This window comes from Globicephala melas, chromosome 12 (genome assembly GCF_963455315.2).
Source record: "Globicephala melas chromosome 12, mGloMel1.2, whole genome shotgun sequence".
NCBI classification, from domain to species: domain Eukaryota; kingdom Metazoa; phylum Chordata; class Mammalia; order Artiodactyla; family Delphinidae; genus Globicephala; species Globicephala melas.
Genome location: NC_083325.1, coordinates 1,361,840 through 1,388,754, shown reverse-complemented (window position 1 = coordinate 1,388,754; position 26,915 = coordinate 1,361,840). Strand labels below are relative to the sequence as shown.

Below are 26,915 nucleotides of genomic sequence, written 5' to 3'. Positions count from 1 at the left end.
TTGGGTCTTCGTTGCTGCACGCGGGCTTTCTCTAGTTGCAGCGAGCTGGGGCTACTCTTCGTTGCAGTGCGCGGGCTTCTCACTGCAGTGGCTTCTCTTGTTGTGGAGCACGGGCTCTAGGCGCACAGGCTTCAGTAGTTGTGGCACGCGGGCTCAGTAGTTGGGGCACACAGGCTCTAGAACGCAGGCTCAGTAGTTGTGGCGCGTGGGCTTAGTTGCTCCGCGGCATGTGGAATTCTCCCAGACCAGGGACCAAACCTGCATCCCCTGCATTGGCAGGCAGATTCTTAACCACTGCGCCACCAGGGAAGTCCCTCTCTATCTTTAAAAAAAAAAGAAACAAGCAAAACACGACACCACCGTGTGGGGTATATCCTGGGAATTCAAGGCAGGCCTAACATTCTAAAATCCAATGTAATCATATTAACAACTTAAAACATTACATGATCGTATCAACTAATACAGACAAAGCATTCGACATATTTCAATGTCCATTCATGATAAAGACTGTCAGCAAACCAGGAATAAAAGGAAATCTCCTTAACTTGATAAAGGCGTCTACAAAAAACCTATAGCTAACATTGTACTTATTGGTGAAAGTCTTTCTCCTTAAGACTGGAAACAAGGAAAAATGTCCTCGCTCACCTGTCTCATTCAAACTTCTACTAAAATTCCTAGACCATGCTGTAAGGCGAGAGAAAGAAATAAAAGGCATACAGATTGGACAACATGATTGTCTATGTGTAAAATCCCAAGTAACCTGCAAAAAAAATGTTTAAAAACTCCTTGAATTAATAGGTGAGTTTTAACAATGTCACAGGATACAAGGTCAACAGACAAAAATCAGTTGTATTTCTCTATATGAGCAATGTACAATTGTAAGCTGATATCTAAAAAATAACATTTACATCAGCTCTATGAAAAATGAAATAGCTATAACCTAACAAAACATGTCAGGATGTGTATACTTAAAACCACAAAACACTGATGAAACTGAAGACCTTGAATAACTGGTCCATGCAGTGGACTGGAAGACATGGTAGAGATGGTGATGCTCTCTGCCCTAATCTACAGATTGAACACGTCTACAATCAAGTTCCTGCAGAATATTTTATAGATACAGAAAATGTGATTGTAGAATGGATGTGGAAAGGCAAAGGAACTAGAACATAACAATTCTGACAAAGAAGTGTCAAGTTGGAAGAATCACACTACTTGATTTTAAGGCATATATAAAGCTGCAGCAATCGAGACAGTGAGGTATCTGTAAAAAGTTCGATGCATAAATCAGTGAAACAAAAGGGAGAGTCCAGACACAGATGCTAACATGGTCATTTGATTGCTATAGAGGGGCCATAGCAATTTAATGGAAAAGGATACTGCTATAGCAATTAGACATCCATAGGCAAAAAGGCTCTGGACAAAAACCTTCCACTTAGTGAAAAAATTAACTCAAAGTGGGTCCTACATCTAAATATAAAGCGTAAGACAGAAGAAAACCTTCATGACCAGGGGTCCTAAGTCCTTAGATGTGACAGCAAAAGCATGATTGAGAAAACAAAAGAATTGATAAGCTGCACTTTATCAAAAAATGTCTGCCTTGTGGAAGACACGGTTGAGAGAATGAAATAAACTATAGACTAGGAGAAAATGTTTCCCAGTTACATGTCTGACAGAGGACTTGCAGTCAGAATACCTCAAGTCCACTCAAAACTCAACAGTGAGACAACTGTTGATGAAAATTCAATTAACAATCAAGGTAAGAAGGAAAAAAAAGAAATTTTACTCGAGCCAAACTGAGGATTATAACCTGGGAAGCCGACTCTCGGAAGATCTGAGAACTGTTCTACCTGTTAGATGTCGAAGGCACAGTCCTAAACAGTTTTCAAGACAAAGGATCGTAAATCAAAATGACTTACTTATTTTGCATAAAGTTCACGAGGATACAAAGCCCAGGTGCAAGTCACCATGACCCCCTGCAGAGCTGGGAAAGAGCACGGTTCTTTCAAGAAGTCACATTGCTAGCTCAGAAGAAAGGAGAAAGGAAAGCTCTTTACCTTCGAGCAGGCACTCCCATCTTTGAGGAGGTCTGGTTAATGTGTAATGCAGATGCACACTGCTCATTAGGGAGGGAGGGGGAAAGCCCAGGGGACACAGACAGAGAACTTGATGTTTAAATTTTCTTGTTCTGCCTTAAAATGTAGATTTTATCTCATCACAACGAACAACCGGATTAAAATATGGGCAACAAGTAAAACACAGAGTTTACCAAACAAGATATATGGCTGGCAAATATGCCTATGAAAAAATGTCCAGCAATATTACCGGTGAGGGGCTAGAACAGAACCATGACAAATTCTGCTACACGCTTTTTAGAATGGCTTAAATTTAAAAATGCTGGCAGTACCAAGTGCTGACAAGGGCGCCGTACCTCTGGTGGGAACGCAGCACTGAGGCGGCCACTCCGTCAGCTCGGCAGCCTCTCGTAAAGCTGTACAGAACACCCACTAGAGGACCTAACAGTCCCACTCCTCAGTCTTTTTTTTCTTTAATCCATTGGAAGTTTTATTTCTTTAGGATTTTATCCCAACCAGTCGTTTAAAAACCAAGTAACAGCCCTGCGGGGTAGGAACTGGGGACTGCACCTCCCTCCTCACCATGGACAGCAGTGGGAAAGAGGGAAGGGACGGGGCAGGTGACTACAGCAAGACAGCAGCAGCAGTAACGGGGGCAGCTACCCACCCCCCCGCCCCGAGCCAGCGCCCTCCTCTCCTAGGCCCTGGCTAGAGCCCCTGTGGCTTGGGGTGGGCGGTGGGCAGAACCCACCCCAGGCCCTCCCCCATCCCTCCTCAGCCTTCTTGGGGCTCAACCCATTTCTTCCGGCAGGAGACTGAGGCACACAGAGAAGAGGGCGTGGGAGAGGTGGATGCCGGAAAGGCAAGGAGGTGGCACGAAGGAGGTGAGAGGCTTGGGCGAGACTCTGGCTTGGAGGCCTGAGTCTTTCTTTAGAGGACTTATAAGCAAAGTTTTCCTTAAAGGGCCAGAGAGTAAATATTTTAGGCTTGTAGGACATAGGTCTCAGTCACAACTAACTACTCAACTCTCACAGCACAAAACAGCCATAAGACACCACATAAACGAATGGGCATGGTCGTGTTGCAGAAAAATTTTATTTGCAAAAACAGGCAGCCAGGGACTTCCCTGGTGGCGCAGTGGTTAAGAATCCGCCTGCCAATGCAGGGGACACGGGCTCGAGCCCTGGTCCGGGAAGATCCCACATGCCGCGGAGCAACTAAGCCCGTGCGCCACAACTACTGAGTCTCCGCTCTAGAGCCCACGAGCCACAACTACTGAGCCTGCGTGCCACAACCACTGAAGCCTGCGCGCCTAGAGCCCGTGCTCCACAACAAGAGGAGCCACCACAATGAGAAGCCCGCGCACCGCAACGAAGAGTAGCCCCCGCTCACCGCAATGAGAGAAAGCCAGCACGCAGCAACGAAGACCCAACGCAGCCAAAAACAACTAAATTAATTTATTAAAAAAAAAAAAACAGGCAGCCAGTCCACACAACGGCCATAGTTTGCAAACCCTTGCCCTAGAGAAATGAAAACTTGTGTTCATTGAAGAAAAAACTGATAAAAAAATGTTTACAGCAGCTCTCTTCACGACCACCAGAAACTGGCAACAACCCACATGCCCTACAACTGGTCAATGGATAACCCTGTGGTCCGCTCACCTGTGGAATGTTACTCAGCAATGAAAAAGAATGAACTATTGAGGATGCAAAAACTTGGATGAATTTCAAAGGCATTATGCTGAGTGAACAAAGCCAGTATGAAAACACACAGTATGATTCCATCCGTAAGACATTCTTGAGAAGACAAAACTATAGTGTGGGGAGTGATCAGTGCTGGGAGGGTGTGATTCTAAAGCAGTCGTGTGAGTCAGTTTGGGGAATGATGGAGTTGTTCTGTATCCCGACTGTGGTAGTCATTACATGAATCTATGCATGCCTTAAAATTCATGAAACTATACACCCCACAATGGGCAATTTTTCTATGTGATTATCTACCAAAGAGTACCAACGTCAGTTTTCCCTAATAAAAAGACAGTGATCATCACTTAGGTGCGTTCGTTTCTTCACCACCTAATCCCTCAACCGTTTGCAGGCTGCTTTTTGCCTGCACCATTTCTTTCAAAAATCAACTTATAGGAAACAAGTCTAAAGAGTTTTCCTCAGTCATCATTCCTGATCTTTTTGCAGCATTTTACACTGTTGATTATTCTCTCCTTAAAGCTCTGTGTTTTACCTTCTGGGACGCTGTAGTTTTTTTTTTCTGTAGTTTTCTGTCAGCCACACTGACTGCTACAAGTAGTATCTATTTTCCAACACAACTCTTTCCTTTCTAAGTTCGACGTCAATAGAACTATGAGAGCTTTGCCATCCAACACACCAGACACACATGGCAATTGAAATGTAGCTGGTCCTCCTGAGGAACTGGATTTTTAAGTAATTTTAATTAATTTAAAATTTAAAACTTGCTATTCAATTCAATTATTGATAACTTCTAAGTATGTTCGGGACAACTTGGGTATATGAATCTATTTTTTCAACCCTAAATTTTATGAAATCTAAACGCAGATTCAATTTCCACAGATCAGATTTTGAACGCTTGGTACAAAGAAAAGAATGTAAGATAGTTTATTAACAATTTGCTCATATTAATTGCATGCTGAAATTATGTTTTAAATATACTGGGTTGAATAAAAGGCTATTCAAATGAATTTCTCCTGTTCCTTCTTATTTTTTAAAGTGTGGCTTCTAGAAAATTTTAAAATCCATGTTGGGTCACATTATATTAGACAGCACTGATTTAGGGACTTCAATTTCCAGAGACACATACATACAAACACACATGTGCGTGCATATACATACACCTATATGTATACACATATAGATGTACACATACAAATGCATATACATACGTGTGTATACACATTTCTTAATTTATGATTTGTGCAAGCTCTGCCTGCGTGATCCCAGGCAGGGTCGTGCTATCATGTGATAGCTCTAAATCCTTCCTCAGCTCATGGATGAAGGATCCATTTCTGCACCGTAAGGCAGTTTAGGTTGTACAGACATTGAGAGTAGCATGTACAAAAGCCTCTATTTTTACAGATGTGATGAAAGCAAAAGTTTTTAAATGAAAACTTAATTATGTCCAAGAACAAAAGATAGCATCGGTGGCAACGTGCAGTCCTGTTGGTTCCTCCTGTTTCTGAGGTTCTCTATGAACATTTTAACCTCGTCGTGTCTACTAAGTTCAAAAGTCATGAGAAAAAAATAAAGAGAAAAAAAAAGAGAAAAACAAAAAAAAATGTCATGAGAATATTCCCAGTGCTACCTACGAGTAGTTTAGGATTACTGTGGAATCGTACAAAATAAGAGTGCTGAGAAAATGATGGGATGAACTGACGGCATGCGTGATTCTGAAGAAAGAGTCATGTGATTACATGAAAGACAAGGTGTCTGCCAGGGATGGTAAGCAGCCGCAGAGGACAGGTGGACTTGAGGAGATGAAAAAGCTCCTGATTTGATCAGCATCAATGCTGGATGCCTGTCAGTTCAATTAATTCAGAAGTTGAGGACTCAGATTAATCAGGTAAAACTGTGGCTGATGAAAGACGTCATAAGTGATATTTCTATGGATTCAACTCTCATTTGAATTAAATTGTAATGCATCAACATGAGTGATGCAGCCATTAGAGTGGAATCCATCCCACCGGTAAGGTGGTCCTCGGAGAGAACATTACAGTTAGCTGTGTGATTTGGGGGAAGGATAATTACTTGTGAGAACAAGTTGGGATGCATCTGGTCCATGCTGGGAAAAGATGTGGGCTAGGATGGACATCTTCCTGGAGAAGAATGTCTATTTTTAAAGCCCAGCAGGACAGACTCATCCTCCCATTTGGTGAAAACTGAAGTTTCAAAGCTTAATAAATGTATTTAAGAAAAGCCTCTTGAGTGCCTCAAGGTTTTTTCTTTGGCTTACTCCTTTTCAATATATTCTAGTAAAACAGATTAAAGGTAGTAATTTTACCAGGTGTGCTTGGCAAAGTTGCTTTCCTGTCCACTCCTTTGGTTTCCTTATCTGTCGACTTGAGCATAATAACAAACAACATTACCTTCACGAAGTTGTTGGAAGCATCAAACGAGTCAATATATGTGAAGCTGCTGGGCTGCACCCCGCAGGCCTACAAGCCCTGTGCTTGCCCAGCTTCAAGACAGAAGAGCCCGGAGTCAGCAACAGAGACATCGATAGTTTAATGGATGGAGGAGCTTACACGTCTGAAGCAAGATCCTGGAGCAACACCCCACTGTGTGCAGTGGACCGAGGGCAGGACAGGGTGGCGTCTCCACTTCCTCGGGGAAAGAGGGATTACCAGTTATAGGGGAATTGACTTCAGGTGGGCTCATTAGTTACCAGGGAAACCAGTAGAGGGGCAGGCCCCTCACCACTCCCTTGATAAGCTATCATTAGCTGGGACCTGGGGCAAGTACTGGGTGGGCCAAAGTTTCTTTTGTTTTTTTCCATAAGGTGCCTCTAGCAGCACTTAGTGGTCTTTAACTTCATTCGAAACAATTTTGTTAGACTGTATGTGACAGCTGTCATATCAGCGTGCATTTAAAAAAAGACATCAAAATTGGTGAATTTTTGTGTAGCCAGTTTAATATTGAAGATGGAAGGAAAAAAGCATTTTCGGCATGTTATGCTCTATTATTTCAAGAAAGGTAAAAACACAACCAGAAAACACACACACACACACACAACCGAATTGCAAAAAAGGATTTGTGCAGTGTATGGACAAGGTGCTGTGACTGATCAAACGTGTCAAAAGTGGTTTGTGAAGTTTCGTGCTGGAGATCTCTCGCTGGACGATGCTCCACGGTCAGGTAGACCAGTTGAAGTTGATGGCGATCAAATCGAAACAATAATTAAGAACAATCAATGTTATACCACGCGGGAGATAGCCGACATACTCAAAATATCCAAATCAAGCGTTGAAAATCGTTTGCACCAGCTTGGTTATGTGAATCGCTTTGATGTGTGGGTTCAACATAAGTTAAGCGCAAAAAACCTTGACCATATTTTCACACGTGATTCTCTACTGAAACATAAATAAAAAGGTTCCATTTTTAAAACCAATTGCGATGGGCGATGACAAGTGGATATGTACAACAATGTGGAACGGAAAAGATTGTGGGGCAAGCAAAATGAACCATGACCAACCACACCAAAGGCCAGTTTTCATTCAAAGAAGGTGGTGTTGTGTCTATAGGGGGATTGGAAGGGAGTCCTCTATTATGAGCTTCTTCCGGAAAACCAAACAATTAATTCCAACAAGTACTGCTCCCAAGTAGACCAACTGAAAACAGCACTCGACGAAAAGCGTCCGGATTAGTCAACAGAAAACACATAATCTTCCATCAGGATAACGCAAGACTGCGTGTTTCTCTGATGACCAGGCAAAATAAAAAAAAAAACTGTTATTTACAGCTTGGCTGGGAAGTTCTGATTCATCTACCATATTCACCAGACATTGCGCCTAGGGATTTCCATTGATTTCGGTCTTTAGAAAGTTCTCTTAATGGAAAAAAATTCAGTTCCCTGAAAGACTGTAAAAGGCACCTGGAACAGTTCTTTGCTCAAAAAGATAAAAAGTTTTGGTAAGATGGGATTACGAAGTTGCCTGAAAAATGGCAGAAGGTAGTGGAACAAAAGGGTGAATACGTTGTTCAATGTAGTTCTTGGCGAAAACGAAAAATGTGTCTTTTATTTTTACTTAAAAAACGGAAGGCACTTTTGGCCCACCCAATACTAGGAAGATCAACTACCCAAGGTAGGCTCTTCCAAACCAGCCACCCTTATTCACATCCAATATGATTGAAATAAAACAGAACCAGAATGTTCTGTTTTATTTTCCCTCTTTATAAATGCAATAATTGCTCATTGTGGAAAATTTGGAAAAATTGAAAAATCAAAAAGGATAGGCTGTAAGAGGCCAGGTTAGTTCCATGTGTTGGATAAAACTGTTTTAAGTCTATAAAAAAAGGATCAAAATTATCCATAACCATAAATTCTAAACTCCCTGTATACACGGATGTGATCTTTTTAATCCTAAAACCTACTGAAAACATTTTATGAAACTTGTTTTAAGCTAAGACCTAAAAATTCAAATTCCAAAAACGAGCGCTTTGACGCACACGACTGGCGCCGAAGAGTGACGTCAGCACCGGGTACACCCCGTCCGCCTCCAGCGCCTGTGGGGCGGGCTATTCACGGACGTTGCTTCTCGCGGCCCACGTAGTCGCTATGCACTTTCTGCCGCGTCACACAGCCCGCGAGCTTCTTATTTCCGCGCCGCGCAAGCGCAGTCACCTCCGCGCGCCGGCGCCCACGGGCCTGCGCGGCGCACAGGGCTGACGCGACACGCACGCACGCACACTCGCAGGCGCGTCGGGCTCTCGCCGGCGACGGCGCTGCGTCACGGATCTTTGGGCGCCGCGCTCTCGAGACCGCAGCCGCTGCGGCCTAGGCGCTGGCGTCCCGCGCGCGAACCCTGGTCGGCGGCGCTATGAGGCGCAACAAGGCCGACGTGGAGCGGTATATCGCCTCGGTGCAGGGCTCCGCCCCGTCTCTCCGAGAGGTGAGCGGGCCGGGGCGCGCGGCCTCCAGGCGGGCCCGTGGGCGGCGGCGCCATGGTTCGCGCTGAGGCGCGGCCGGCGGCCGGGGGGCGGGGAGGCGGCGGGGCGGGCGGCGGCGTTGGCGCTTTCTCTTCCTTCTCCTTCTTTTTTTTCTCCTCCACTTCCTCTCCTCTTCGTCCCCGGCGCCCGGGCGGCCAGGGAGGCGGCCCCGCTGCGCCCACGGCCCGGGCTCCGCGCCGAGGCCCGGCCGCCCTGCCGCCCCTCACACGCCGCCGCTCCTCACAGCTGCTTTTACCGGCATTTTGTTTTTCAGCGGAGCCCTGGTGGGGTCTGCATTTCCTCCCGGGCCTTGTGTCCGGGGCAGATTTTGTGGCCTTCCGGCGACGCCTCTCGGGGTACTTTTCCTCCTTGGAGGCAGATAGCGAGCTGGGTGCACCGTGGATCCGCCAGTCGCTGGTCGGATCCCTGGTCGCTGTCCGGGGTCGAATGCAGCTCTGCCCCGCACACGCTGTGGGGTTTGAGGTCAGTGTAGCTTACTTCAGCAGTAGGGCGGCGTTAGGGTACCGACAGGAGCTTTAGGAGGGTCTTCGTTAAACATTGAGGGCAGTGCTCGGCGCGTTTGGTGAGCCCTCGGGTGTGGCTGTTAGAGGGACGGTCGTTCAAGGTGTTCTGGGCAGGGGCCTAAGCGAATAAAGATGCATGAGGAAGTTAAAAGCCGAAAACCGAGCGACAGTCAGGAATATAATGGCACCGTAATTGTGTCTTTAGCCACGTTCTAGGTGTGTGTGGTGTTACTGCCGACGACCCTGTGGATGTTGAGACCTGGAGAGATGAAAGCTACTTGTCCTGGGGACACAGGTGGCTCGGCGGGATTGGCAGTGGGTGTGGCTTAGTTTCTCTTAGGACCAGTGGAGTGGCGGGCAGCCCATCCCTCCGGAGGAGGGGACCAGGTGCTTACATGCAGACTGTAATTCCCAACTGCTGGCGTACTCATGAATGCAAATGTACCAGAGCCTGAGCCGGAACCTCACTGAACGTTTCTGTACCCCTGAAAACGGTGTACCTTTTTTTTCTAAAGCAAGTTGAGAGCTTTTATGAAATTCTAAGTGGGGACCCTGGGTCTCAAAAGAGTAAGAACCACTGTCTAGACAGGAGTTAGAATGTTCTCTGAACTAAGGAACTTTTCTGTCAAATGAATAAGGGTGGGGACAAAACTTTACGGGTTGGTTATTACTCTCACCTCTTTTACATTTATAAAGAGTGTTTTGAGCAGATGTTTTTCTTCAGACAAGGAGAAATCATTGATTTTAGAACCTGGGGCCTTCAGTGGAATATTGACTAGCAAGTGCGTAACTTTGGAACATGTGACAGTAATTCTGTAAACTTGGGTCTCAGTGAAATGACAAAACAGGGTGCTGTGGACAGGTTGGGAGGGAGATGGTGGAGTGAACAGAGACAGCAGCTGTGAAGAGTAGGAAGAGATTGGTATCTACTTGGTACCCAGTTTGGCAGAGACTGGCCATGTGTGAACAGACCAGGCTTTCTAGGATGTCCAAGTTCTAGGTGCTGTGATGGGTCCATAGTCTCCCATCTTCCCAGGCTTCCAGTGTGCTTTCGTTTGTTCACCTCATCTTTTGTTCTGCCATTTTCTACTCCTTTACATCTGTTTTTGTTCTTGTTGAAAATGTCACTTAACGTTTCTTCAATTTTTTTTCCAGATGGCTTCTATTTAGTTTTCCTAGTTTTCTGTCTAGTTGGCTTTTTATTCCACACCCCTGATTTCCTGCTCCTTAGAGGCAACTTGACAGCTCTTAGGTGTGTGTTCTACCCTTAACATCTGTATTTCATACTTCTGAATAACATACATATGTACAGTTGACCCTTGAACAACACGGGTTTGAACAGCACAGGTCCACTTAAATGTGGGTTTATTTTCAATAAATATGTGTTAGAGTACTGTGCGATCCACGGTTGGTTGAATCTTAGGATGTGGAAACTTGGGTATGGAGGAACCGAGTGTGTATACAGAGGGCCGACTGTATGTATATGTGGATCTTGAACTGGGTAGAGGGTCAGTGCCCCTAACCCTTGCTTTGTTCAAGGGTCGACTGTACTTTTATTTCTTTATCTCCTTTTCCTCATTTTAGACACTTTCTGCTGGCTTTCACCTCTCCTCCAGACCGGTCCACAGATGTATTTACTTTTCCCCTCCTTTTTTCAGTTCTGTTCTTGTAAATTTTAGTTAAGTGAATATCTAGTGTTTATATAATTACGGTAAGGTAAATATTTTTGCATTCAAGTCACCTTTATTGTGTAGTTTTATTTTTCCTAGAGTAAATAATAATTGCTCTATTTTTTTGGTTGGTTTAATTTCCTACGATGTATTCCTTTTTTAAAAAAAAATTAATTTATTTATTTTTGGCTGCATTGGGTCTTCGTTGTTGCGTGCGGGCTTTCTGTAGTTGCAGCGAGCGGGGGCTACTCTTTGTTGCGGTATGTGGGCTTCTCATTGCAGTGGCTTCTCTTGTTGCGGAGCGCGGGCTCTAGGCACGCGGGCTCAGTAGTTGTGGCTCGCGGGCTCTAGAGCGCAGGCTCAGCAGTTGTGGCGCACGGGCCTATTTGCTCTGCGGCATGTGGGATCTTCCCGGACCAGGGCTCAAACCTGTGTCCCCTGCGTTGGCAGGTGGATTCTTATCCACTGTGCCACCAGGGAAGCCCGGGTGTTGGATATTGTCACATGCTTTTTTCTTCTGGTGGCATTTGAGATGATCTTGTGGTTTATTTCTTTTGCACTTTTAATGTGATGGATATACTTGTGTTATGCTTTTGGCAGGTGTACTGGACCCAGCTCTGCCTCCCCAAGGTGTAGAGGGGAGGGAGGTGAGTGGCACTGAGGGCTTTCCACTCACTCTACTTTTCATATCTGTTTATGTGCCAGACGCGAGTCGTGCTTAACATGGTCCTCCTTGTCAGTCGATCCTTTCAAGTCATTGCCCCTTAGCTGTTGTTTGACTAGGTTAGTGAGAATCTTGGTCGTTAATTCGTAAATCTCTAATTAGATGATAAGGCATCTGACTACCTTAAGAGACTCATAGTTACTCTGCCGTTTATATACTACCTTCATTGAATTTCTTTACCCTGACATTGAATGTACTGGGCAGAAATCACATCACATCAATACCTACAGTTGCCTTTGTTTAAATTAAGCAGTGAGACTCCCCACGGCTGCCCCAGTTGGAGAGATGCATTCTGGTTTTAGTCACAGGCTAGACCATAGTATGCAAGGGGCAGATGAAGTAAAGTTGTAGAGCTGGGCAGGTGCCACGTCATGCTAGTCTTTGGTGAGAAATATGGGTATCTTCAAAATGTAATGAAAGCCGTAAAAGGATTTTAAATTTTAAAGAAAGGCACAGTGTGGTTTGTCTTATGTTTTGGCGAATTAATTTTGGGAGGGAAACAGGAAGGAATTAGTCGTTTTGATAGTCCCAGAGAGAGATCATAGCAGGCTTGTACTTCGGTAGTAGCAGTAGAGATGCAGAAAAATGGATGGATTGAGGTAACACAGAAGGTAGAACTGACAGGTCTTGATATTTTACACATAAGTGTAGAGCTCAGGAGAGCTGAGAGCCAGAGATACACATTTGAGAGTCAGCGTAGTCATGGGTGAGATGGATTATGTATCCCAGATGAGATGCTCTGAGAGGGAAGAGGACTTAGGACCGACTCCTGGGGTTTTGCCAGTTGGACAGGCACAGCGTTAGGGTGCCTGTGCTTCATGGGCTGAATCTGATTGTAGCCTTGTGAAGATGCAGGGCACTGTACATAATTGGTGAAATACTGTAAAATAGCACTCTCTCCTGCCTCTGTGCTTGTCACCCTTCCTGAACTGCAGCCTTTGTGCATGAAGACAGAGACTTAATTTCCTGCCCATTCCCCAGTGCCCAGAATGGTGCCTGGTGAATAGCAGGCACAGCAAACAAATCTAACACCTGTATATTTAGGAATAAAATCAATAAAAGAAAACATTGCTTTGTAGGCTGCTTTTTCACTTAGTATATGTTGATTTTTGTTTTTGTGTCCTTATGTAGCTTTCAAAAATAAGATGCTTGATGGCTGTGTACTTCTGTCACATGTGTGTAACATCATCTGGTGTGTCTCAGCAGGCTGGACTTTGGAGCTTATAGAAATAAAAGAGCCAGGGTGTGGACTTGGATTATTACCAGAAGAGTTCAATTTTTATTTCTGCCTCTTTAGCTCCTTGAGTGTAGAATAATGATCTGTGGAGCGGTCAGTAACTGGACCAGGGAATCCCCAGTGCCTTAATGGGTCTGAAGTACTTTGGTACTCTCCCCATAAAGGCTTACACACGGCAGGAGAAGTGAAGTCTGTCGTATACCTCTCCTCCCCTAGAAAAGTGGGCTTCTGTCTGTTTACTTATCTGTAAAGTGAGAGGGGCACCACACGGTTTCTAAGGTTTCTTGCTGATATAAATTCTTAATTTCTGATGTCATCTTGTCTTGATGTTCTTAAATTAATTTTTTTGTTTCATGAAAATTAGAAAACATGGACTCAGGACTTTTAGAACATGTGCATTTCTACAGGCAGTTTTTTTTTTAATCTTTTAAGTGAACAAAAATCAAATATATTAATATTAACCTTGCTAGGACAGATTTTAGCTCTTGTGAAAAATATGCAGAATTCAAAATATGATAAATAAAAGAGTTCTCAATTTTTTTTAGAAGTCAATGAAAGGATTCTATTTTGCAAAGCTGTATTACGAAGCTAAAGAATATGATCTTGCTAAAAAGTAAGTACCAAACTGTAAACATGCCTTAATTTTCTAAAACCGGTGCTTTAACTTCATGTTCTTCTTTGACATGGATAAATACACGTTTTTTTAGCAGTTCTTCCTAAGTATGTCCTGGAAATAAGGGATTCATCACTCAGATTGGTGATAAGAACTAGTCTGGATTCCATCTGCAGGTTGAGTCTAGAATGATACTTTCTGCATGTCTGCTGCTTATTTACACCCAGGGCAAGAAATCGTTTGGCATTAAATTTTCGCTAAAGATTGTTCTGGGTTAGAATAAAAGAGAACCATGCCTATATCTTAATTTCTTCCTGGTTAGATATCTGCTACTTTTATCAGCTGGAAAAAAATGGCAATGAATACAAAATTAAACTAATTCCTGGGCAGGAGAATAGCTTGTGTAAAAGATCTTTAGTTGACTGGATAGGTGATCCTGGGAGGCTTTGTCTCACCATAGAGCCAAGAAGCTTGGTGGTCTGATTTCCTGATTTATAGTGACTTAAAGCTGGAAATTCTGAGGGAGGCAGGCTATTAAAGGCATTGACGGGAAGATGAAAATTCTGATAAGGAAAGTGTTAGCGCCTTTATTTAACTGGCAGCATTGGGCCTGTTCACCCTGTTCCTTATTAATATGAAACTTTTTCCTCCAGTGTTGATCTTTGGTCTAATATCTCCTGTGATAACATTCACTGGACCTAGAATATGCTTATTTTTAGTTGTCACTTGAGTTAGAGAATGGAAGTCACCGTCATTTGGTGGTGTAGTGAGTGATTTTTCTTCTGTGCTGTTTTAGCTGGGTACAGTCCCGTTAGATGTTATTTTCTTGTTTAAAAGGTGAATACGTTCTCTTAGTTGTTATTTGGAAATCGTTCCTCTTTAGTGTTTTGCATTATGATAGTTTAAAGATTTATTGTAATCACTTTCTAATGTCTGTGCAAAACTTAGTGCTATTCCCAAAGTGTAATAATAGAAAAAAGGTAATTTATATGTTCATTTCTTAAGAATGGGTAACACTAGAAAAAAAAATTTGGTAAATGTACCATTTAATGGTAAAATGAGTATGTTGTCAACTTTGTACATGTGTTTGTATTTAAGTATTATTTCTATCTGTGGATGCTTTTCAGTTATCTGCATATTCTACTTTAAATAATGGTAGTCAAGAATTAGAATAACAATATAAATTAGTTTAGTGGTTGCTGGGCTTAAGATATTCTCTCAGCAGTTAAATGCAGTTCTAAATGTGATAATTTAAAGATTGTTTTTATATTATTGTTATTTTTAAACAGATATATATCTACATACATTAACGTACAAGAAAGGGATCCCAAAGCTCACAGATTTCTCGGCCTTCTTTACGAAGTGGAGGAAAACATAGAGAAAGCAGTTGAATGTTACAAGGTAAACTATATAAGATTAAAGCATAGCCTTCGCATAGCCAAACACACATAATGCCCAGGTTAATTTATGTAATAAATAATTCACATATATTTTATGGATGTCTTGAAAACAAGCACTGGTATCATCGTACTATTAAGTGAAACAGCTTGAAACAGATTTTGAAGTTCTTAGCCCAAAGAATGCTGTATTTTATCATTAAGAGATTAGCGATTGTAAAAGAAGATTAACACCTATAAATTTCAAGTTTACCATGATCAGAAATGCTGTTCTTATGTGTGTGGTTCCCTCCCTCTCTTCCTTTTCTTTTTTGCGTTTACCAAATAAAAAGATAATTTTTTTTAATTCATCTTCAGAAAACTTGCAGACACTTTAATAGCCTTGAAATAACATGCTGTCATTTAGAAATAGAGTTTTAATAGAGTCACTTGATAAATTTTTAATTCTTGTGTATGAGTGTATGGACTTTAGGAATCCTACTAATTTCTTAATTCTTTTTTGATATCAGCGTTCAGTGGAATTAAACCCAACACAAAAAGATCTTGTGTTGAAGATTGCAGAATTGCTCTGTAAAAATGATGTTAGTGATGGAAGAGCTAAATACTGGGTTGAAAGAGCAGCTAAACTTTTTCCAGGAAGTCCTGCAATTTATAAACTAAAGGTAAAAAATTAAGCAAAAGAAAGCATATAATAAAAGCAGTTGGGGAAAACTTAAGACACAGCTATTTCTAATATTTGGCGTTTAAATGATTTCAGTAGTAACCTTTAAACCGGTGTGTGTGGGGATGGGGAGTGTGGGAAATGGGTGAAGGGGGTCACAGGGGTACAAACCTTCAGTTATAAGATAAATAAGTTCTGGGGATGTGAAGTACAGCTTGTGACTATAGGGAACAGTACTGCACTGTGCATTTGAAAGTTGCTGAGAGGGGGTCTTAAAAGTTTTCATCGCAAGAGAAAGTAATTTGTAGCTGGGTGAGGTGATGGACGTTAACTTATTGTGGAAGCCATTTCACAGTACATACATTATCACAATATGCTTTTTCATTAGGTACGAGTTTGCTTCACACATGGCATCTCATTTACCCTTTGGAATGATTAATGTTTTAGGGATTTTACGGTTTGTTAGCTAGATGGTGGAGCTAAAATTAAACTGACTTCTATCTGATATGAAATTTTTGCTTCATTGGGTGAAAATTACCCATAGGGTGGCAGTTCAGAGTTATAAGGTTTTTAAAGAACTGTTACCTAAATTTGGAAAGGACTGTGTTATGGGATAGTGAGGTTTTCAAGCAAAAGTTAAAAGACAGTTTCTCTAGCATATTATAGGTAATTTCTAAAAATGATAGAAACTTGTTGCTAATATATTAACTCATTCTGCTTGCTTTTCTTTACTGAGTAAAATATAGTTTACTGAGTGACTCTTCTGGAGAAAGTCTTTCCAAATATACTAGGCAAACAGAATTTTAAGTGTATGTTGGGTTGTAACCAATATATTGGGTGGCTTGTAGGATCTTAGTTCCCCGACTAGGGATCGAACCCTGGGCCCTGGCAGTGAGAGTGCTGAGTCCTAACCACTGGACCGCCAGGGAAGTCCCAGTGTACATTGTTTTTAACAGGACCCCCTCCATCCCGACTTATACATGTTTCCGATAGAATTTTTTTAACTTTTTTATTTTGAAATAATTATAGATTTTTCTCAGGGAGTTGTAAAGATTGTGCAGAGAGGTCCTGAGTTTACTTCATCCAGCTCTCCCCAGTGGTTACCTCTTAATGTAACTATAATACAATATCACACCAGGATTTTGGCGTTGGTGCAGTGTGTGTTCAGTTCTTGTTCATCTCATCATGTGTGTAAATTTGCTTAACCAGCACTGCAGTCAAGAGACAGAACTGCCCCATCACTACAGGGCGTCTTTCATGCTTGCCCTTCTGTGGTCACATCCACCTCTCCTTCCCATCGTCCTTAACTTCTGCCAACTGTGAATTTGTTCTCTGTCTTTATAATTTTGTAATTTAAAAATGTTGTATAAATAGAATCAGGCATCGGGTGACCTTTTGAGGTTGGCTTTTTTCATTCTGTACAGTGCCCTTGAGACCCATTCAGGTTGTGTGTATCAGTCAGTAGTTGGTTCCTTCCTTTTATTGCTGAGTAGTATTTTGTCATATGGGTGTGTTCCACAGTTTAACCATTTACTTTTGAGGGAAATTTCGGTTGTTTCCAATGTTTAGCGATTACAAACCTGGTATGAGCAATTGTGCACAGATTTTTAAATCAAAAGTGTTTTAAAAACCCCTAGAGATAAATACTAGTAACATTAAGTTTTTCTCCCTGTGATAAGCACCTGGATTTTAAATATTAATCTAGGGGCTTCCCTGGTGGCGCAGTGGTTGAGAGTCCGTCTGCCGATGCAGGGGACACGGGTTCGTGCCCCAGTCCAGGAAGATCCCACATGCCGCGGAGTGACTAGGCCTGTGAGCCATGGCCGCTGAGCCTGTGCTCCGCAACAGCAGAGGCCCCAACAGTGAGAGGCCCGCATGCTGCAAAAACAAACAAACAAAATTAATCTAAAATGTTAGGTTTCAGTGTGTAGATTTCTTTACCTTATTATCTTTGTTTTATGCCTCAAACATAATTTCCTTATTGGCCATGACAATCCATTCCGTTGTGACATTATGGACCATGTATAAATGGGAGGGGATTATTTTTCTTGCAGTATAACCAAAGTTAAATGTTTCTAAAGCATCCTGATTCCCTTTAATGACTCTTTAAAGACAGTGTTGTCTAAAACTAAATCTTATGTCGATTCCCCCCCCATCTTTTGGATAGAAATCCATGAGATTTGTAGCTATCTAGCAAAGTAATTCTATTTCTCCTAAAATTTAAGGCTGACTTACAGTAAATAGCTTTTTGACATTTCTTTAATGAACAAAACTACTCAATATTATTAATGAGAGGGCATTTTCTCTTGGGTATGGGAGCAGAATTTTTGTTTTTTAATACTTATTTATTTGCTTATTTGGTTGCACCGGGTCTTAGTTGCGGCTTATGGGCTCCTTAGTTGTGGCTGGCAGGCTCCTTTAGTTGCAGCTTGCCGGCTCCTTAGTTGTGGCATGCGAACTCTTAGTTGCAGCATGCATGTGGGATCTAGTTCCCTGACCAGGGATCAAACCTGGGCCCCCTGCATTGGGAGCGTGGAGTCCTAACTACTGCGCCACCAGGGAAGTCCCGAGAGTAGAATTTTTGAAAAGCATCCATAATGGTGTTGATTTTTTACTTATTTATTTTTAAACATATAATTGAAGTCTAGGGCTTTTTTGCAGTTATAGACACACCAAGTGTAAGTTACGGAACTGATCCAGGAGGAGAGAGCTTGGTGAGGGAGAAAGGGCACTAATGGCGAGCATGGTCTGCGAGGTGGCGGGGTGGGGAGGTGAGTGCAGGAAGGTCGAGTGGAGCTTAGGGGTGATGGCTTCCATTTTCTCTGCGGGGGATGAGGTGTGATCATAAGTTGAAAGTGAGAGTTGGAGGAAAGAGGAATATGAAGTGAACTCTTCAGGGAATGGAGAAAGTGAGTTTATTAGAAGTAAAATAGGGCTTTATTTTTTCTAGGCATTACCAGTTTGGCAGTTTGAGATTATGAAAGTAAATCAGTTAGCTTGCTTGTGATTTCCCAAATTCCCGAATGCCCTACACTCACTTGTTCATCTGTTCATGTATGGGCGCAGAGGAAGCAGGTGGCGGGGTCTCCAGGAAAGGTGGAGAGAGTTAATTGAAGGCATCTATAAGTAAGGAGTAATTGTGGATGTTGGGACTGTGGCATTTCAGCTTGACATGGAAGGAAAGTGTATGTGTGTATTTCATGGAAAATTAAAACTTAGTGATGTCAGTGTACTGAAAGCTTTTCAGGTGGTAGAGGCAAAGAGATGTGGCAGTGAGGGTATGTGAGCCCCTGTGAGGTGGGAAAATGAGAGGGTGTGGTGGTCTGAGCGCTTTGATCAAAATACAGATTTGGCCAAATGGATGGCTGAGGCTGGAGTGTGGAGCACTGGAGATGAGGTCATTAAAGAGCAGAATGCCCAGGCTATTGTGTGTCTTTTGCACTTCTCAGTTGCCACTGACAGTGGCAGTTGTTAGGGATAAAGGAAGACGGTTCTATTCCAGTTGCTAATGAGGGGGGACTGGCAGGAGTAGCCGGATAGCAAGTCCTTTAGAAAACAGAGTTAGGAGCAGGGACGTGGTGGTGACGCTGGGAGACCCCCACCTCCTCTACTTGTGCGTAGGCTAGCAGAGAAGTGATGGCAGCTGTCTTGGAATGGGACTCCATTCAGAAAGGCCAGAAGGTGAAGACTTTGAGAAGATAGCAGAGCAGTAGGAGCTCCGCAGTGGGAGCAGAGTGGGCAGAGATGAGTCAGCCTTAGGGGGATGCAGAGCACATTGAGGGTGAGGACCCTGGTGCAAGGGTTCCTGGGAGGCTAGGCGTCTGGTAGTGACCGGAGTGTGCAGGGACGCAGGCCGGTCGTCCTGGCACACTCTGAGGTGAGCATGGGCAGCCACTGCTGCTGTGTCATCCCAGGTGTTTCTCCCCACGTACATTTCTTGAGGTTTAGCTTCTGGGCTGGAAGTGACTCTGAGGGGCTAATGAGGTAGGTAGAGTGGGACTTTACTAAAGCCAGACACAGTGGGATGATGCTCATAGGAGCCATGATGTGTTTAAAGTTGCACAGATGTTTCTCTAATTAACGGTTCTTTAAAAATAGGAACAGCTTTTAGATTGTAAAGGTGAAGATGGATGGAATAAACTTTTCGACTTGATTCAGTCAGAACTTTATGCAAGACCTGATGATGTGCACATGAACATCCGACTAGTAGAGCTGTATCGCTCAAACAGTAGACTGAAGGATGCTGTGGCCCACTGCCACCAGGCAGAGAGAAACATAGTCTTGCGTTCAAGTTTAGAGTGGAATTCCTGTGTTGTACAGACCCTTAAGGTAGGTAAAAACTGTTGGGTCTCACACTTCTTGATGGACAGTTACCCTATATCCCTTTGTATTTAAGCACTGCCTTCCAAGACCTAAATTTCTTTCATTTATGTATAGCAGCTGTGAAATGAGATTTTTGCTACCATGATTTCAATTTATAATGGGTGGATGGGAGAAATAAATATGAGAAATATGTTTATATATTTTTTGGTGTTTTTATAGGCTGATTTAAAATCGACATGGTTTTACAGCATAGGAATGGGCAAAGGAATTTGTAGGCATAAAGCACTCAGTTTTGTAACACATGATAAAGTTTTGTAACTTGGAGTTCTTTTTGCAAAATAGGAATACCTGGAATCTTCACAGTGTTTGGAGTCTGATAAAAGTAACTGGCGAGCAACCAATCAGGACTTACTTCTAGCCTATGCTAACCTTATGCTTCTCACGCTGTCCACGAGAGATGTGCACGAGAGCAGGGAATTGTTGGAGAGGTATGTTGACCTACGGAGAGAGTACTTCGGTGTCAGCTACAGATTTTCTGTTTGTGGTAATTCTGTTCATTGGTCTAAACATCTTAATAGCATTATTTTTTCTGTAATATATCCAGAGGTAATAGTTAACATAATGAACTACTTAGAAGGAATCTTCTTTTGTGGGGATATTGTAATTGGTTTTGTGTGACTTTGATTTCTAGAGAACTGTATTACTGCTTAGGCTTTATTAAATTATATTTAAATATTTAGTTTTGGCATACTTAGTAAAGAGTTGAGCCTGAAAATGAATGTTCTAACTGCTGTTCCATATTTTGTTTCAAAAAAAATGATACAATCTTGATTGAAAATCAGAGAATAAACTTCTTGTCAGATATTCTAGTATAAGCTGTTAACGTGACTGATATTTCAGAAAGCAATGTTTTAGCTTAGCAACAAGATAACTAAAATATAATACATGGTTTTTCTGTTTTCCACGTTTTAATTTTGAGGACCAGTATCTCCACTTGATTAAAATAAATTCCGCTGAACAGAAACATCACTTGGATTTGTGTGTTAGTTTAGAGCAGGGGTTGACTAGAGCTTGTGGGCCAAACAAGGCTTACAGCCTGATTGTATGAATAAAGTTTTCCTGGCCACAGCCATGCTCGTTGTTATGTGTTATCTATGGCTGCTTACACACTGCAGTGGTAGAGCTGAGCACTTGTGACAGAGGTGGTGTGCCTGCAAAGCCACATTAGTACGTGGCCCTTTATAGGAAAAGTTTGACATTCCCTGGTTTATTACACTCTCCATTTGTCTGAAAAGTAATTCTTTTCACTGAAGTGTAGAGTTAGTTTTCTTGAGGAAGTACGTAGTGTCTTAACATGGGTAGGGTAAGGGAGTATCCAAAAAAAACTAAATTGAACTTTTAGGTCATTTTAGAAAATATTTAGGTTTTTATGATTTTGGTGTGGTTATATACTTAAAAACTTGGTTACATGAGGAAATAAAGGAGAAAGAGACAATTTTTTAGTAGTACTAAAAAATAATTTTAACTTCATGGATCCCTAGGAGGGGTGTTAAGACCCTCTAGGGCAGTGGTCCCCAACCCTTTTGGCACCAGGGACTGGGGGTGGGGCGGGGGGGATTCAAAAGCATTAATACATAGATTACAAATAATAGTGAGAAATATAATTTATTTATCTCTAGTTATGTGTATAGTAAGAAGAGCAGTTATGGTATTGATAATGCACATATTTTAGTTATTATAATTTGAAAATGGCATGTTTAATTTGAGAAATTTCAACTTTGAATTAAATAACAAAACCATATGATGGAGAAGATGTTTTGGAATAAGACATTCTAGAGGTTAAGCTTGAAGTATAGGAAGTGTGTGGAATAACAATAAGCGCTAGATGATTTATAATTCATAAAACAATATGGATTATTAAGAGTTAGAATGTGGAAGATGAAGCTTGAAATAGTTTTATTTTATTTTGAATTAAATAATGAAACTGATTATTTACAATGCAGTAGTTTAATGTGTGTTTAATACTTTAATATTACAGTTTTGATAGTGCTCTTCAGTCTGTGAAATCTTGTGTGGGTGGAAATGATGAACTCTCAGCTACTTTCTTCGAAGTGAGAGGACATTTCTACATGCATGCTGGTTCTCTGCTTTTGAAGATGGGTCAGCATAGTGACGTGCAGTGGCGAGCGCTCTCTGAGCTGGCTGCATTGTGCTATCTCATAGCCTTTCAGGTAATCCACTCCCAGTTTTGCATGCAGTTGACATTTCAGTGAGACTTTATTGTATTTCACATGGAGGTGTGTCCTGGTCCGTAATGAAAATATGGGTAAATATGTAAAATTAAAATGAAATAGTTACTTTGATGGGTGAAGAGTAACAAGATTTATACAATACTGGTGAGGCTGGTGAAACAGGTACATTGATGCATTGCTGGTGGCAGTTGGCATTGCTATGGCTTTTTGGGAGATCAATTTGAAGAATTTGATCTTTTTACTTTGCCATTTCTGGGAACCTGTAGTATGGAAATAGTCTCAAGTATGGATAAAACTTGATTCAAAAAGATAGGCATAACTTGGACGAAAAACTAAGTAAGTAAATTTTGGGGTATGGTTGCGTAAGCTATGATCGAAGAATGTGTTTACCACCCGCATTTCAACATGTTAATTGAAAACATGCGTATGTGATATGTATACAACATTAATAGTATATTTAATGTATAGCAGTATACTTACTTATCTTTGGAAACGTGAAACTTCTTTATACATAGAACATGACATGAAGAAAATACGCCAAAATATTAACCATTATTTTTAGATGATGAGATGCTGGCTCTTTTCCCTTCCCTAATTCATTTTTGCAGTTTTAATGTTTTCTTTAGTGAGCTTCTAGTAATTCTGAAGTGAAAAGAAATGAGCAGTCTTCCAAAAAATGAATTAAGCCCAGCTTGTAAAAATTATTGTTAGCTTTGGAGAATAATCTTTTGCCTGAGAGAAAGAAAAAGGGGTTCACTATAGAATTACTTTTAGAGAATGTTCCTCCTTCTAGTTCATATTACCTAGATCTTTTAAAAAACCTGTTGATATGTGGTCCACAGTGCTATGGTGTGCTCAGTGGAAGCATTTTGGTTCATAAGGAATATATTTTAGTGAAAATTAGTGAAGTTAATGAAGTTTGCTAATTTATATAAGCACTAAAAGGTACTTATGATTAATATTTTTATAGAATCCTCAAGTAGCTGACAATTCTCTTATTTTTAATGGAAACTAAAATGTATTAAATTTTTAAAAAATGTGTATTTTTAAGTTAACACACAGTCAGCCATCCTAAACATTGGCCTTTTTAAAATTGAAGCATAGTTGATGTACAGTATTGAGTAAGTTACAGGTATATAATATAGTGAGTCACCATTTTTAAAGATTATACTCCATTTATAGTTATTGTAAAATATTGGCTGTATTCCCTGTGTTGTACAGTATATCCTTGTAGCTTATTTTATACATAATAGTTTGCACCTCTTAACTCCCCACCAATACCTTGCCCCTCCCTCCTTCCCTCTCCCCACTGGTAACCACTAGTTTGTTTTATATATCTGTGAGTCTGTTTCTTTTTTATTGTATTCATTAGTTTATTGTATTAAACTTTGACCTTTTTAAATAGTAAAAACTAAATCTCCCTCTTAATTGATTGCGTGAGGCTAACTTTTTTAATGGTAGGGTTTTCAGACCCTTGCTTAGGGGACTGCTGTAGTTCTAGTGAGTCCAGGTAGTCCCCCACTTACGATTGTCCGACTTATAGATTTTCAAATTTACAACGGTGTGAAAGTGCTGCACATTCAGTAGAAACTGTACTTTGAATGTTGATCTTTTCCTGGGCTGGCGATACGTGGTACATACTCTCCTGTGACGCTGGGCAGTGGCAGCAGGCTGCACCCCCCATCTGTCACACAACCATGAAGACTTACAGCCATCTGTACCCAGACAGGAACAGTCCTGCTTTTCATTTTTAGTACAGTATTCAATCACATGAGATATTGAGCACTTTACAATAAATGGGCTTTTTGCGTTAGATGAGTTTGCCCGACTGTAGGCTGATGTAAGTGCTCCGAGCACGTTGAAGGTAGGTCAGGTGTATTAAATACATTTCAACTTAGGATATTTTCAACTTACGGGTTTATTGGGGCATAACCCCATCCTAAGTTGAAGATCTGCGTGTCTGTGTTTCAGCTAGTTAAGCAAATTCTCTCTTGAAACCTTTTTTTGGCCGCACTGTGCAGCTTGCGGGATCTTGGTTCCCTGTCCAGGGATTGAACTGGGGTCCTCGGCAGTGAAAGCGCCGAGTCCTAACCACTGGACTGCCAGGGAATTCCGTCTTTTGAAACCTTTTAATTAAGATGAGGAAATGTTGATTTGAGATGATGTGACTGAGTACATGCATAACTAATTTACTAGTCCCAAATGATAGTGGTTGAGTAGTTCTGGAAAAGGTGCCAGTGTTATGAATTGAGGTCAGTTTGAAAGCAAAAAGAATTATGTCACATTTTGTTTCTTATTTTCTGTGGTCTTCAACATCTATCTATAGATGACTAAGTTTGGCTTCATGCTTAAAAAACTTCTGGGTAAAAGCATAGGTCAAACAAATGTTTCTAAAATTCAAAATCAGAAGTTTTTAGGTTCATAAGTAATATATTTATTTTGAAAAATTATCTTTGGAAAGGTGGTTATATTCACATGGTTTCATATTGTAGTGGCATGTAAGAATATACAGTGAAAACTCCTTCCTGTGTCTGTTCCTTAGTCATTTACTTCTCTTCCCTGGAGGAACTAATGTCGTTTCTTATGACTTCTTCAAGAAATGTTTTATGCACACACACTCTTAGAAAATACAGAAAGAAGAAATTCTGTACATTCTATTTATTTTGCTTTATTTCCATGAAATATATCTTGGTGATATTTCCATATCAGCCCAGAAAACATAGCATGAGTACAGCACCCTCATTTGTTCTGACGTTTGCATGTTATTTCATTCTATGGATGTACCATAGATTGGGTTTCTTTAAACCAGTGCCCTAAAACCAAGATACCAGGTTTTACTTTTTTGTTATGCTTCTTCAAAATAATTCTGCAACGAGTAATTTATGCCATTTCACATGTGAAAATTTGCGGGTGGAATAAATTCTTGAGAGAAGAATGGCAGGATCAAAGTGTATCTATGCATTTATAAGTTTTAGAGCTATTGCCAAATTTCTAGCCTCACAGAGGTTGTATCAAATACTCCCACTACCAATTTAAGAAAGTCATTAGAGGTTTAACAGCAGTTAGACACCCACCATCCATATAGTTAAGTTTTAGGATATCTCCAGTAAGTGTTCGTTTTCTGGAAGTGAACATTTTCAGTGATGGACATTTGCTGCTTTTCAAGATAGCCTGTTGCGTTTTTGGATAATTTGGTTCTTGGTGCTTCCTTATATGGAGTAAAAATATTTCTCAAGCTGCTACCCATTGGTGGTGGTTTTTCCTTTTAGTGCTATTAAAAAGTCTAGCCCTTCTTTTACAAGATACTTTTCCTAATATCTGAACGCAGCTGTCGTCTTTTCACCATTCTGTTTATTCATAATTGTTCCAGCTCTTCTTCATAGGATATGGCTTGGAGCCCTTTTACTCTCTTGGTTGTCCCAGTTATCCCAGTGGTATCTCAGATTATTCTCTGGAAATGTGCTGTCCACAGTGTGGCATTTCCAAGTATGGGCCCCCCAGCGCCAGATCATGGAGAGCTGTCATCTCTTCCACTGCTCTCATTCTGTTTATGCAGGGTAGAAAAGGTCTCCAACCAAGTACTCCCCAGCTGTAACTTGAATGTGCTTTTAGTAGAAAGTAATTTCTCAGAAGTGCTCTTCGTAGGCATCTTTTATAGATTATCTAAATTTCTTGGTTCCGAGTGTTTTGCAGTTAGATTTCCAACTCTGTTTAACATTGGCTAACTGCTCATTCTTTATCGAAAAAGTACAGTGTAATAGAAAGGAACATCTTACTATTAAAAATGTGAGTATCACTAAATTAAGATTTTTGATTCTAAAATGATCAGGTTCCAAGACCAAAGATTAAATTTATAAAAGGAGAAGCTGGACAAAATCTACTGGAAATGATGGCCTGTGATCGTCTGAGCCAATCAGGTAATAGTAATGTTTAACTGATTTTATTTTAAAAAGAAAAGAAAATTTCTGTTTGGGCACATCTTATGATAGTATCTTCTCTCTGTCCAGGAGATAATTTGTCATAATCATTTGTTTCTCTTTGCCATATTGGATTAGGGAGCGAGATACAGAAAGAATGATAAGAAATTGTATATTCTTCAAAAGGAACAAATATTGTTTGCTCCCGGGTAGAGAAACTGCTTACCCCCCTCCCCCCCCTTAATCTAGCTGCTAGAGCCTCCATCCAGAATATTTTTTTAAAATTTATTTATTTATTTTTTTGCGGTACACGGGCCTCTCACTGTTGTGGCCTCTCCTGTTGCGGAGCACAGGCTCCGGAAGCGCAGGCTCAGTGGCCATGGCTCACAGGCCTAGCCGCTCTGCAGCATGTAGGATCTTCCTGGACCGGGGCACAAACCCACGTCCCCTGCATCGGCAGGCGGACTCTCAACCACTGCGCCACCAGGGAAGCCCTTTTTTTCCTTTTTTAAAAAAAAATTTTTTTTATGTTTATTTTATTTTTTGCTTTCTCTAGTTGTGGCAGGCGGGGGCTACTCTTCGTCGTGGTGCATGGGCTTCTCATTGCGGTGGCTTCTCTTGTTGCGGAGCATGGGCTCTAGGCGCATGGGCTTCAGGAGTTGCAGCGCACCGTCTCAGTAGTTGTGGCATGCGGGCCCTAGAGCGCGTGGGCTTCAGTAGTTGTGGCACACAGGCTTAGTTGCTCCGCGGCATGTGGGATCTTCCCAGACCTGGGATCGAACCCTTGTCCCCTGCGTTGGCAGGCGGATTCTCAGCCACTGCGCCACCAGGGAAGTCCCTCCATCCAGAAT

General features: G+C 41.5%; 1 protein-coding gene across 1 annotated transcript in view; it reads left to right on the top strand.

Moving 5' to 3' along the window:
* Positions 1 to 8,572: 8,572 nt before the first annotated feature.
* The window catches only part of LOC115846364 (E3 SUMO-protein ligase RanBP2), a 53,331-nt gene continuing 34,988 nt past the window's right edge, over positions 8,573 to 26,915 (top strand). The window contains exons 1-8 of the mRNA XM_030845032.3: positions 8,573 to 8,709; positions 13,447 to 13,514; positions 14,804 to 14,915; positions 15,421 to 15,573; positions 19,671 to 19,901; positions 20,238 to 20,383; positions 21,934 to 22,126; positions 25,977 to 26,064. Of these exons, the coding sequence (XP_030700892.2) occupies positions 8,638 to 8,709; positions 13,447 to 13,514; positions 14,804 to 14,915; positions 15,421 to 15,573; positions 19,671 to 19,901; positions 20,238 to 20,383; positions 21,934 to 22,126; positions 25,977 to 26,064 (1,063 nt within the window). The 5' untranslated portion in view covers positions 8,573 to 8,637. The remainder of the gene's footprint in view (positions 8,710 to 13,446; positions 13,515 to 14,803; positions 14,916 to 15,420; positions 15,574 to 19,670; positions 19,902 to 20,237; positions 20,384 to 21,933; positions 22,127 to 25,976; positions 26,065 to 26,915) is intronic.